Source organism: Quercus suber, unplaced genomic scaffold (assembly GCF_002906115.3).
Source record: "Quercus suber isolate HL8 unplaced genomic scaffold, Cork oak 2.0 scaffold_508, whole genome shotgun sequence".
NCBI classification, from domain to species: Eukaryota; Viridiplantae; Streptophyta; class Magnoliopsida; order Fagales; family Fagaceae; genus Quercus; species Quercus suber.
The window spans coordinates 46951-60923 of NW_027069957.1; the positions used below are offsets into that span (position 1 = coordinate 46951).

The 13973-nt window shown below is 33.2% G+C and overlaps 1 protein-coding gene across 1 annotated transcript; it reads right to left on the reverse strand.

Annotated features, from left to right (window-relative positions):
- Positions 1-6754: 6754 nt before the first annotated feature.
- LOC112027842 (vestitone reductase) lies at positions 6755-13845 on the reverse strand. The gene is made up of 4 exons (XM_024060494.2): positions 13666-13845; positions 8450-8974; positions 7189-7384; positions 6755-7088 (listed from the first exon to the last, which is right to left on the reverse strand). The coding sequence occupies exons 1-4, from the start codon at positions 13784-13786 to the stop codon at positions 6947-6949; spliced, it is 984 nt and encodes a 327-aa protein (XP_023916262.1). The 5' UTR covers positions 13787-13845; the 3' UTR covers positions 6755-6946.
- Between the last annotated feature and the right edge of the window lie 128 nt (positions 13846-13973).

Below are 13973 nucleotides of genomic sequence, written 5' to 3' on the forward strand. Positions count from 1 at the left end.
CCCAGTGAAAAGGAAAGAAAAGAAAAAAAAAAGAAAAAAGAAAAAGAAAAAAGAACCCAAGCCTAGAACTTCGCTGTTGTGTTCGCCGCAAGTTGGATGAGGTGGGGAGTCGATCAGTGTGGCTGGGCAAAGGGGATGAAGTGTGATATGCTTGGATATATCGGTTGGTGCCGATCTGTTGAATGGGTATATCGGTTGAATGGGTTTGAATGGCTATTGTTGGTGTCGATCTGTGGGTATATCGGTTGAATGGGTTTGGCGCGCTTGTAATCTTTGAATGGGTTTGGTGCCTGTAATCTGTGGGTACAAAGACCAAACTCAGAAACCAACGTGAAAAGGAATGAAAAGAAGAAAAAGAAAAAGAAAAGGATAACCCAATCCCAAAAACCCAGTGAAATGGAATGGAAAAAGAAAAAAGAAAAACAATTGCAACTCATCAAAAGCCATTGAAGAAAACCCAGTGAATAGAGATGAGATTTGAGAGTGTGATCTATGGGAGTGAAGAGTCGTTGAAGAGGACCCATCAAAAGCAGCGCCTGGGTGTGATGTTGCCTTAACCGTGGGTCCCATGATGTGGGTTTAATTACAAAAATGCCATTGAGTTATAAGTTATGGAAACTGAAAACAACTAAAATGTGTTTTCAATTTCCATAACTCATAACTCAAAAATCAGAGAATTGAGTGATGGAAACAGAGTTATGGAAATAGAGTGATGGTGGTGCCAAACGAACTTTTCGCTATGGGCCCCACCGTTTTTGAGTTATGAGTTATAGAAACAGAGAATTGAGTTACGGAAACAGGCCATCCAAACAGCCTCCAGCTTCTCACTTACTGTAGTAGTATGAAAAGTGAAAACTCAAACGCAAGTGCAAGTTAAATTAGAAGCAAGAGTGGTGCGTGACGTGTAGAAAAATGTGTGTAATATTATAAGTATCAATAAAATATCATTTTTATTGAGATTCGGCTTGAGTGTGGTAAGACATATTGCAAATTATAAGACACTTTCTTCTTCCGAGTGTAAAAATTACTCCAACAAAATTGCAGCAACGAAATGGTGCTTTGATAAGAAACTTTCAACGTACAGATTATTCTTAAAGGGAAGAGAAATGGTGCTTTCATAATTTTCTTGACATCCATTATATCACAACTCTTTCCTAGAAAGAACCAGCCAAAATACATTGGATATAGAGTAATATGTTAGGAACCACAGGAGATAGAGTAAAGAAAGTAGAGGAGAGTTGCCAACTTCATTTGAGAGTATTTTAAATAAATTGAGTCGAGTTGAGTATTAAAAGTTCAGGATTACATGTTCAAGTTTGAATTTGTGTTTAATTTTTTATTTTGAACACAAGTCAAGCTCAAGTTCCCAACTAGATTACATATTCAAGCTTGGATCATCTTCTTATCGAATAAGTTTGAGCTTATTCACAAGTTATTTGATTAATTTATTCTCTTCCCAAATATAGTAAATACTACGAATAAATTCCCCTTCTATGAATATATGCTAATAATTAATAACTAAATATAGTTGAAATTATCATTTGAATTTGTAATGGCAACTTCTAGTGGTTGCAACAAAGATATTTGAAGTTCAAATATATTAGATCAAAGAATAGCAATAAAAAGTATGAAGTTAAATATGATACAACAGTGCAGAAATTGAGTTGAGCCGAGAAACATATTTTTTTTCTGCAAATAAATGAGCTGAGAAACAATAACAAATCTTATGAAATTCGCAAGTTTAATCAATTAGTATTGGACTTTTACCTAATAAGGTCCTAAACCAAAACTTAAATTTGCTGTTAAGAGTGGTATAGCCAACGGACACCTCATAATAATTTTTATATCTCTATTGTAATTATCAAATTATAAAAATAAAAAATAAATTAAAGAAAAAAGTTAAATTCGTGTGGTATAATGATTTAAACTGAAAAAAAGATAATCAAACTCTAGGACCTCTAGATCTTCACTATGGGGTACACTTATAATTGAAATACTGATTTTTGTTAGCCGAACGCAATAAAAGTGGGTTATCGCTGGATCTAGCTGTGTTTCGTATGAAAAGTAACCATAATGAAGCAGCCTCATAAGTCATGATCAATGGCCCATCATGTAATGTCGCCAATAGCCCAATGCCATCCATTACACGTGAAAATTGAAAATCTACCTCTTTCTCAAGGAAGACAATATTATTTTCTTTTTCTTTTTCTTTTAAAAAGAATCAAGATCAATTGATTTTTGAGTTTTTCTTCTTCAATTATTGGGGGTGATAATAAATTTTTTTTAAATGTACCTTATTTTTCTTAGATGAAATGTATTTATTGTACTTAATCTTCTTTATTATTATTTTTTTTTTTTTATGAAAGAAATTTTTATTTTTTGATTACTTATACAAAATAAGTAGCCACGTCGTAAACACTTTAAACCATATATACGCATGAAAGTTTCTTTTTCCTATTTCTTTCTGGATAAATCATACACATGAAAGTAAAAACTCAAAGCAAAGCTCAAATTAATATAGATAAAGGAATCCTCTAACTTCTTCAAGATTTTCTAGTTTGAGATAGTCTTTTCAAAATCAATACATAAAGACATTAAGGCCCAATCAAAATCATGTCCGATAGTCCAAGGCCAATACTACTTGGTGTGTAAGCTAAAGAAATCATAATTCTAGCTACTTGTATTGTAAGTCTTGTAACTCTGGTTAGCATAGGATTTAGCTTGTTGTAATTACTTATCAATGGATTCATTAAAACATTAACATACGGTGCTTAATAATAAAAAAATGTAACCATTAAAGGCTTCATGTCGGGGACGTAAGCAGTTAGGTTGTATCATGTAAATTCCATTTCTTTCTCTTGCTTCCATTTTATCTTTTAACATTATTTTATTTTTCTCCTTTTGTTTTCGCATGACGTTAGGCTTTTTTTTTGTGGCATATATTAATTCATATATTTAATCTGTAGATGAAGGTTTTCTCTCTCTAACCACTCTGCAAAGGTCATCCTAATTTATTTCCCACCACAGACAGCATATGGACAATCTCATATGCATATTTCTCAAATCTAATATTTTCTCACAAGACTATCTTGGTAATTTTAACTACAATCAATGTGAACATGCATATTTTTTGTGCACCTAATTTACCTGATTTCTTTTTGGTCATATGTCTTTATCATCTCCAAGCATTTTTTTTGGACCAAGCCTCTAATTAGTAGCCTCCACAATTATAATATGCATTTTACTCATCATTCAAGTCTCAATCATTGGCGCATTTGGCTTTCGTTATAGCCTATCATCTACAGTAATCTAGCCTTCATTCCAAACTAAAGTTGTCTTTAAGCTTCCATTTTGAATGGGAGGTGATATTAGTGGCAGTTCTATGCAAAAATGATGTTATGTCAATTACAATTTGTTATTTCAAATGTTGTGAAATAATTGCGAAGTTTGTTGTGTTTGTACTTTGTAGTATTGTTGTTCCAAAACCTTGTCAATGTAAATCTTGTGTCTTACATATATATTCTTTAATTCTTTGTGCACCTAATTTACCTGATTTCTTTTTGGTCATATGTCTTTATCATCTCCAAGCATTTTTTTTTAGACCAAGCCTCTAATTAGTAGCCTCCACAATTATAATATGCATTTTACTCATCATTCAAGTCTCAATCATTGGCGCATTTGGCTTTCATTATAGCCTATCATCTACAGTAATCTAGCCTTCATTCCAAACTAAAGTTGTCTTTAAGCTTCCATCTTAAATGGGAGGTGATATTAGTGGCAGTTCTATGCAAAAATGATGTTACACTAATCACAATTTGTTATTTCAAATGATGTGAAATAGTTGCGAAGTTTGTTGTGTTTGTACTTTGTAGTATTGTTGTTCCAAAACCTTGTCAATGTAAATCTTGTGCCTTACATATATATTCTTTAATTGTTTGTGCACCTAATTTACCTGATATCTTTTTGGTCATATGTCTTTATCATCTCCAAGCATATCTTTTTAGACCAAGCCTCTAATTAGTAGCCTCCACAATTATAATATGCATTTTACTCATCATTCAAGTCTCAATCATTGGCGCGTTTGGCTTTCGTTATAGCCTATCATCTACAGTAATCTAGCCTTCATTCCAAACTAAAGTTGTCTTTAAGCTTCCATCTTGAATGGGCGGTGATATTAGTGGTAGTTCTATGCAAAAATGATGTTACACCAATCACAATTTGTTATTTCAAATGTTGTGAAATAGTTGCGAAGTTTGTTGTGTTTGTACTTTGTAGTATTGTTGTTCCAAAACCTTGTCAATGTAAATCTTGTGTCTTACATATATATTCTTTAATTCTTTGTACCAAAAAAAGATTAAAATAACTTAGATATGATTTTTTTTGGGGGTACTAGAATAAGAGACTAAGGGCTTTCAAGTAAGATTACTCTTTTATTTCTATTCTTATCTTCTTCTTTTTATTTTATTTTTATTTTTACCAAATAAAAACATTCATTAGACATAAGGAGTATTACAAAAGTCAAGGGCATATATTTTTACAATAGTTTTTGTGCATGTTTGTATATGTGTGTGTTTGTGCATGCTTCCTTTTTTTTAATCACTATTTTTAGAATAGTTTTTTTGTTCTCTAATGTGTGTATTTGTGCATGCTTCCATTTTTTTAGTCACTATTGTAGGGACAAGGGGCCCAAAAATATATGTTGGGCCTTGGGCTTGGCTGAGGGGGCTCAGTAGTCCAAGGACAGATCAACAGTAAGGAAAATGTAAGACTTTGAACTTCATGAGCAAGTTATGACAGTGAAAGATGGGGGAAGTATGTCAAGGAGGAGTATTTCCTCAGCTAACAATGTGGAGGTTAGAAAGTGTGTTATGTCATCCAGAATGACGTTCTAAGAAGTTCTATTAATAAAGATATGCACTGCGAACGTACAGGACAAATGAGAGCTGGGAAATATCTAAGGGAAATCTGCTACCACCGCATTAAATGCTCTGTAACTAACTCTCTAGCTGCATTAATGAGGAAGTGATACCTGAACAGTAGCTTTCACCCTTACAACTACTCTCCAAAGACTTTAAGAGAGGGCTGATGTGATAGGAATTAGAATCAACAATCTGATTTATACATGGACAGCAGAGATAAAGAAATGAGGATAGTATAAAATAGAGAGGAGTCCCTGAGATAAGGAGATCGGAAAATTAAGAGAAAAACACTGTAGCAATCAAATGTTAAACTTGTAATAAAACTTGAGAAGAAATATATAGGAACTGATCTCCTCGGATTGTGCCGAGGACAATTTTTCTTTAGATTAAACCAGTCTATCTTCATTTCTTTGTCATCTGAATCTATTTTTCTTGTTGTTCAACTCATTAAAGCTCAGTTTTCCAATCCACTCTCCACAAATTCATTATATAGGGCTTTTTGGGCCTAGACCCATCCATCCCTTGGGCTGGGAATTCAAATTGCATCCTTACAACTATTTTTACTATAGGTTTTTTTGTTCTTCATAAAAAAAAGTGATATTAGTAGATTTGAAGTGTGCACACAATATTTATTGAGAAATAGCTATTTTGGGGTTTTATTTTTATTTTTTTAATGGATACTAGCTCTATGTTTTTTAGTATCCTAGTCCTTTTAAAAAAATTATACGGAAAACAATAGAGTATATTATATGTAGTCTTGAATCTTATTATATTTCTCATTCTTGAATTCTAAAAAAATATTTAGCTCACGCTTTAGCCCGAAAATTGAATTTATGATTTCGTCCCCCTTGGTACATAAAGTCTTTCAAAAAGTAAAACAAAAACTCGAAAACCCAGAAATTGCACAAATAAAATCGAGCTTGACAACATTGTTAAAAAAATCAAAAGGCACACCATATTCACAATCTTCGTATAAGCAAATCTAGGGCAAAAATGGCCATATAACTTTAATTTTTAAACTATATAGTCAAACAACCTCATTTTCAAACTATTTAGCAAAATACCATCATTTTAGAGCTCAACATTGTCAATGTTGAGTTCCAACAGAACTTGATATTAACAATGTCAAGTCTATGCGTATTTTGCCGCTTAAATATTTTTGAAAATTTTGTGCAAAACTCGACACTTTAAAATATGCATAGAATTCGATATTGTCGAGTTCCAATCAGAACTCAACATCAATGACATTTAGTTCCAAAAAAGTGGTATTTTGCTAGATAATTTGAAAAAAAATGGTTGATTGGTTGAACTTAAAAATTAAGACTATTTAGCCATTTCTCCCCAAATCTAGCATGTATTTTTTTTTTGGGCTGAATATCTTTAACTTTGCTTAAGCATTTACAGCAAGGTTCTAAAAAAATAAAGCTTTTAACAACTCAAAAACCTACTTTATTTATTTTAATAACTCACTTTACAATACATCAAATATCAAATATTTTATTTTAACAAACAACACATTAAAATAATATAAACAAACAAATAAAATAAATACAATAAACACTACACATGGAGAGAGAGAGGGAGAGAGAGAGAGAGACCAATTTAATAATGAGAGAAGAAAGAGAAAATAATTTAATATTTGTAGCAACTTGTTACAATGAGCTGTTGCTATTACTAACAGCTCACTATAGCAAGGTAGTAAAAATTTTAAGTTTAACAACACGGATTCGATAATCTATAAAAGAGCATTATAGTGAATGCTATCCAATACAGCACGGATTCGATAATCTCATATTTGATAAGGTTATGCAGAATAACTTATGCATGAAAGAAAATAAATCAATGCCATAGTAAGGCACACCTTACATATATTTCACTTAGTCACTTATTCATTTTACTATTAAAAAGTTTCTTAAAATGATTTATCCTTTAATCCTTTTATAAATACTGAAAATAGTAAAATACAGTACTTCTTCTTCTAGACACATACATTTTGCAGAATCCAAAATTCATTGAGCATTCATGAACTAGAGAAAACCCTTTTCTTTGCAGCATCGAATAGCTTCATCAAACATTTCATTGAGCCCATACTTGTACTTGAAGCCAGAATCTAAGAGCTTCTTTGATGACAGACCCGCTGTTTTATAACCTCTAATTTCCTTTAAATAACTGCATAAGAATGAAAAAATAATAATAATAATAACAAAGGAACTTCTTCTTCTTAACTTAAGTCTTTAAGATTAAAAAGGAAGAGAATAATTAAACTTACTCTAGTGTTGGTATTTGAAATTCTGGGTATCTTTCAGAAAGAAATTCAGACATCCTTTCAAGTGTCATGATCTCTGATGAACAAATGTACCTTCCTTCCGCAGTAGAACACTCAAGGAGAAAAATATGTGCTCTTGCCACGTCATCAACGTGGACCATAGGTGTATTCATAAGATATTTATATTGATCATTGTCATCTGCAATGATATTTGAATTAAAAGTAGTTTTCTTCCAGAAAATTATAGGGGAAATATATATATATATATATATATTCATATATAAATTAAAGATTTGGTTGTTTGCATTTCCATATGAAAACTAATTAAGGCCTTCAATTAACACCAAAGTTCATTTTATTTTTTCAATCATATCATTTACCGTATGAGAAACTTCAAGGTAAAATGTTATAGCATTATTTTTATAAAAATTTTCTTTTTCTTGATAAACCTTTTTCCATGGAATTCAAATTAAAATTCATGTTGCAATTATCTAACCAATATGCATAGGTTTGATACGAATTTTCCATGGAATTGAAATTAAATTTCATGTTGCAATTATTCTAATATTTATCACTTTCACAATACGTCAAGCAATATAATAATGAACTAACATACTATTTATACCCTTTGAATTTGAGGTTGCTTCTAAATTGATCCATCAATTAACTCTTCAGTATTAGAACAATATCTATGTATTCCTTCTATAAACATCCGAAAGAATCTTATCATCAACTCATGCAAAATTGACATTGTTTTAAGAGAAAAAAAGAAAAAAATGAGGTTGATTTTAGGCAGGTTAATGAAAAAAAATATGATAAGCCATAATAAAAGGAGCACATTAACATCATTTAGGGTCTGTTTGGGTTTCATTTATTTTGCTGAAACTGAAATTTTTTTGCTAAAAGTACTGTAGATAAATGTAAAAGTTAGCTGAAATAGTATAGTGGAACCCTGAATAGTACCAAAAAGTACAGTGTGGCTCATAAATAGTAGCAAAAATAAGCTGAATAGTAAAATAAGTTGACAAAAATAATTTTTGTGTAAAATACATTTTTTTTAGAGGTAACCCCTAATTTTTGTGTAAAATAAGTTGAGAAATTGATTTAGAGGTAACCCCTAATTTAAAAGGTATAAAATGCATTTTAGCCTAAATCATTATTTCACTTTTCGCTAAAATAAATAGACAGTTATATCATTGAAAACAATTCACATCAGATGCAACTATTTGCAACATAAATGTCAAACAAGTGAACAAAAACATACCCAAAATCATAGCCAATATTATGCGAACTGAGCTAGGGAACTTGGGACAAATGAAGGGTCCAACAACAAAGGAAGGAATTATTGTCACCACATCCAATCCATGTTTTTCTCCAAATTCAACTACTGCCCTTTCTGTTAATGTCTTGGAAAATACGTAGGAGCCTCCAAGTGGCTTTATAGCTTTAATGATATCTACTTCACTCCAAAAGCTCTCATCCATTTCATCTTCATCATTGCCATTATACAAAACTGTTGATGCACTAGAAGTGTACACAACTCGCTTCACAGTCTTGGAATTCAAGCACGCCTTTAAGATGCCTAGTGCTCCATTGATTGATCTTTTGGTTACTATTTCTTCAGGTTCTTTGTCTTCAAAATCAACAGGAGTGGCAACATGAAGTACGCCAATACATCCTTCAATGGGTGCATTGAAACTCTCTGGATCGCTGAGATCTGCATTGAAGATTTGGAGCTTCTCTGATGCTCCTGGTAAGCTTTTAAGGAAGCCAGTGTCTTTCTTGTGCTCTGGTCATATATGTGAAATTCTATCATGTCTTTTTTTTTTTTTTGAGAAGCGTTTAAACATATGTTTCAGGCAGAAGGCGCACCACTTGTGTAAACAAATCCCAGCTCTCATCTTTGGTTTGCAGTCGAAGTTGGTGTGAGACGCTATTTTGATCGACATGTGAAGCTACATCCATGTATTACTGGTAAGCACAATTCTGCTCCCATTTGTGCTCTTCGGGAATGCTGATTTTGGAGTATCCCATTCTTCCTTTGTCGAGATGTTGTCCAGAACTACAAGATACTTTGTATCCCACAAGAAATCATGCACCTCCCGGATCCAGTAATATTGATCTTTTGCATTCGTCTCCACTGTAGTCGACATGATCTGGCTTCCAAAAATATTCTCGAGTTCATTGTCATTTGCCACTTCATCAGGTAGAGACACCCAGGCTCGGAATTCAAAGTGGTGATGAATAGCTCTACGGTTATAAACTGTCTTCGCTAGATTTGTCTTGCCTATGCCCTTCATAGTTCATATATCCCCACAATGCAAAGAGTAGAGCAAATCTCACCGTGGTTGGTTAGTTGTGAGANTTCTGCAATTTTTTTTTTTTTTTTTTTTTTTTTTCACTCGTTGGACGAGATTTCAGGTTGAGATGTTTCAGGCAGAAGGCGCACCACTTGTGTAAACAAATCCCAGCTCTCATCTTTGGTTTGCAGTCGAAGTTGGTGTGAGACGCTATTTTGATCGACATGTGAAGCTACATCCATGTATTACTGGTAAGCACAATTCTGCTCCCATTTGTGCTCTTCGGGAATGCTGATTTTGGAGTATCCCATTCTTCCTTTGTCGAGATGTTGTCCAGAACTACAAGATACTTTGTATCCCACAAGAAATCATGCACCTCCCGGATCCAGTAATATTGATCTTTTGCATTCGTCTCCACTGTAGTCGACATGATCTGGCTTCCAAAAATATTCTCGAGTTCATTGTCATTTGCCACTTCATCAGGTAGAGACACCCAGGCTCGGAATTCAAAGTGGTGATGAATAGCTCTACGGTTATAAACTGTCTTCGCTAGATTTGTCTTGCCTATGCCCTTCATAGTTCATATATCCCCACAATGCAAAGAGTAGAGCAATTCTCACCGTGGTTGGTTAGTTGTGAGATCACTTCATGTGTGTCTTCTTCCAAGCCTACTACCAAATTTGTCTCTTCCCTTTGCTCAATGTGACATACCTTTATGCATATCTCAAGAAGCTCAAGAGCATTATTGAGTCGACCAATTTCTTCATAAAATTTCTTCGAAAAATTTTAAATTTTATAACCTAAATTTTAGATATAAAAGTATAGCAAAAATATAAGTTTACTCCTATTTTTAATAAAGGTGGATAACGGGAGATAAATGGAGCATACCTCAGACGGGTAAAGTGCCAATTTTAAACTACTTGTAGCCAAAGCGTTTTTCAGACAAACTACAAGTCGACAAAGTGTAATTTTCCCTTATTTTATTGATATTTTGATAACTGAGGTGGAGAGATGTGAACTTGAATTTCTTTTTTAGAAATGGTAATTACAATTTACCCACTTGTAGTTTGCCTCAAATTTAACTTACCTATATGTGGTTTCATTTTTGACACTTTACCCACCCCTAGTTTATTCTATTAATGTTCCATTACCCACCTCTCAATCTGCCATTACTCTAACACGTTTGATCCCAAAATCAAATAACAAAACAGATCAAACACTCCTCTCTCTCTCTCTCTCTCTCTCTCTCTTCTCTCTCTCTCTCTCTCTCTCTCTCTCTCTCTCTCTCTCTCTCTCTCTCTCTCTCTCTCTCTCTCATTGAGGACCTGAGTTCTTAGACCCATTTATGCTTGGGATCCTCTGGGTGATTTCTAGCAAGGAAACAGTGGAGTTACTCTAACACGTTTTATCAAAAAATCAAACAAGAAATCAAATCAAACCCCTTCCACACACTCTCTCACACTTGCTCACCCATTCTAAAACCTTGATCCTACATTGCTACCCACCTGATTTTAGACTAAGAAAGAAATCGACTGGGTTTTGTTTGTGTAAGGACACCAAGGAAGAGGACCCATGGATTTTGGAAGAAGGAGACCACGGATTCATGTTTGGGAACATTTTGGGTCTTGAATCGACTGGGTTTTGTTCATGTTTCTCTTGAATCCATTTGTGTTCCTTGCCCTCTTATTCTAAATAGATTTAACGTTTGAAACGTAGGGTTTTGTTTTTTGAAATTGGGTTTCTGCAAAGTGGTCATTGAACCAGAAATCCAAACATTAAATTAGCCCAGTTATTTAAGTGGTGTGTGATATTTTGATCCTATCTCCACTAGGCAGGGTCAGGTGGGAACATTAACTCTGAAATATAGGATTAGCTACAGAGTGAACTAAAGCATGTAGTAGATATAATTTCTATCATGCATATCAGCTTTCAAATATGCATGTCAGATTATAGATAAAACAAACCCCTTAGCCTTCAATAGCATATCAAACAAAAGACCATAATACTTCAATCCAAAAGCTTACAGATAGCATAAAAACTTTGCATATAGTCTTAGACTTTTCCCTTTCTAAGGCCCCAACATGACACTAGTATCATCAGCCATACTAGTATTTACAATTTTACCCACCATGACACCTAGAGGATACAAACAAATTTGGAACCTCATAAAACTATAAAAGTCATTTAATACTCCAACATGAGTCCAATTTTATATTCTTAGTGGAGAATCTATATAGAGCAATACAATTTCATATAGATATATCAAATTCATAATACTTCAAACAAAACACCACTCTGCAGAAACCCAATTTCAAAAAAAATAAATTAAAACCCTAGGTTTCAAAATTAAATCTACCTAGAATAAGAGGGAAAGAGCAGATGAAAGTAAAGAACAAAAAAAAACTTCAAGCTCAGAAATTCAGGAACTCACCCAATAGAGAGAAACACGAAAAATCAAGGTCCAATTTGTTAACAAAAAATAACGGGTTGGTAACAATCAAAACCTGAATCAATGGATTAGTAACTCCACGGTTTCCTTGCTAGGAATCACCTAGAGGATCCCAAGCATAAATGGGTCTAAGAACTCAGGTGGGTAGCATCCTCAATGAGAGAGAGAGAGAGAGAGAGAGAGAGAGAGAGAGAGAGAGAGAGAGAGAGAGAGAGAGAGAGAGAGAGAGAGAGAGAGAGGAGTGTTCGATTTGTTTTGTTATTTGATTTTAGGATCAAATGTGTTAAGAGTAACGACAAATTGAGAGATGGGTAATAGAGCATTAACAGAATAAACCACAAGTGGATAAGTTAAATTTGAAATAAATCATAGGTAGATAAGTTGTAATTAGCATTTTTAGAAATATGAAAAAATGTAGATTAAACTACAGGACTTTTTAAATGAATTGTGTTATTTAAATACAGTTATTCTATGACTTCAGCTTAATAGAAATCTCATCTTGAGTTTGAGTTCAGTTTTTGGGTCCAGTTATCTCAACCTGAAATCTCTCCAGACGTTGAAATGCAAAGAGTGAAAAAAAAAAAAAAAAAAAAAAAAAAAATTGCAGAAAAAGTAGTAGGAAGATGTGGGGGCTTGCCACTTTCCATCTTACGTCTTGGCCATCTATTGTTAAGGGCCAAAAGGGTAAATTGTGAGGCGCTGTCCAGGGTATTAGAGCATTTGGATCATAACCAAACACCATGGTTGGAAACCTTGGAATTCAATGAAACAGACTTGCCTCTTGACTCTCTCTTTACTCTGACTTGGCCGAACTATTAAAAGAGATCTCATCTTGCTTCTTGCATTTTCACACACAAAGCAAAGATATATCATCTGGTTGGATTATGTTTATTGTGCTAATGATGGGAAGAAAATGGAGTTATCAAGATTGGTTGAATGATCTTAATTTTGGTTGGATGATTGTTTTGGTTGAATGTTTTTAATTTTTACAAATTCAAGCTTTTATATATTTTTTTTCTTGATTTTTTAATTTTTTATGTTTTAAGAGAAAAAAAAAAACATAAAAGAGTACTAAAAATATAAATTTATCTCTATTTTTAACAGAAACGGGTAATTAGAGACAAACAAAATTTGACCTCAAGTGAGTAAATTAAGTGTCAATTTTTAAATTACAAGTAGCTAAATTGTTTTTCGGACAAACCATACATGTTTTTTGAATTTTTTCTCCCATAGACCTCTAAGCACTTTGTACATGAGGAGGTACCAATTCAGCTACAAAACCTTTGGCCGGACAAACCACACATGGACAAAGTGTAATTTGCTCATAAAATAAATAAAGAATACAATTCCTAACAGCCATCAAAGAGGCCGATAGTTATTAGTTTCAGTGAATACATTTTTTTTTAATATGTTAGTCTTTAATTAATATCAACTAACGACCTGTATTAACTAATAACCAGAACACAGAAATTCTTTCTATATTTATTATTCAGCAACTTATAATAATAAGAAGAAAGAAAGAAAGAAGATATATTTGACCTGTAGCTGAAATTAAAACTGTCATTTACATGGATCTTGTCTGAAGAGATACAGACAAGTTCCAAAACCAAAGACTAATAAAATTACAGAAGTTAAACAAGATACCCTCCAAGATCATCTTGATCTTATGCATATTCCATGAAGACATTAAAAGAGCAAGAGCTAGATAGCCTTGGCAGAGATGTGGCTTACCTGGGTCCGACCTAACGGTGGTTCGAACATGGTAACCTTGATCAAGGAGCCTCATGATCAGCCATGATCCTATGTACCCAGTACCCCCTGTAACACATACTGCACCCTTATGTCCCTCCATCTCTCTCTCTCTCTCTCTCTCTCTCTCAAGAAGATGACTTTTGTGGTATGATACGAACCAATCCAATGATTTTATCAAAATTAATTTGACAATTAAAAAGGAAGTATTTTTTTTTTTTTTTAAGTACTTTGAGATTGTAAATACATTTTTAGTCCTTGCATTTTGCATTTTTTTTTTTGGTCTCTAC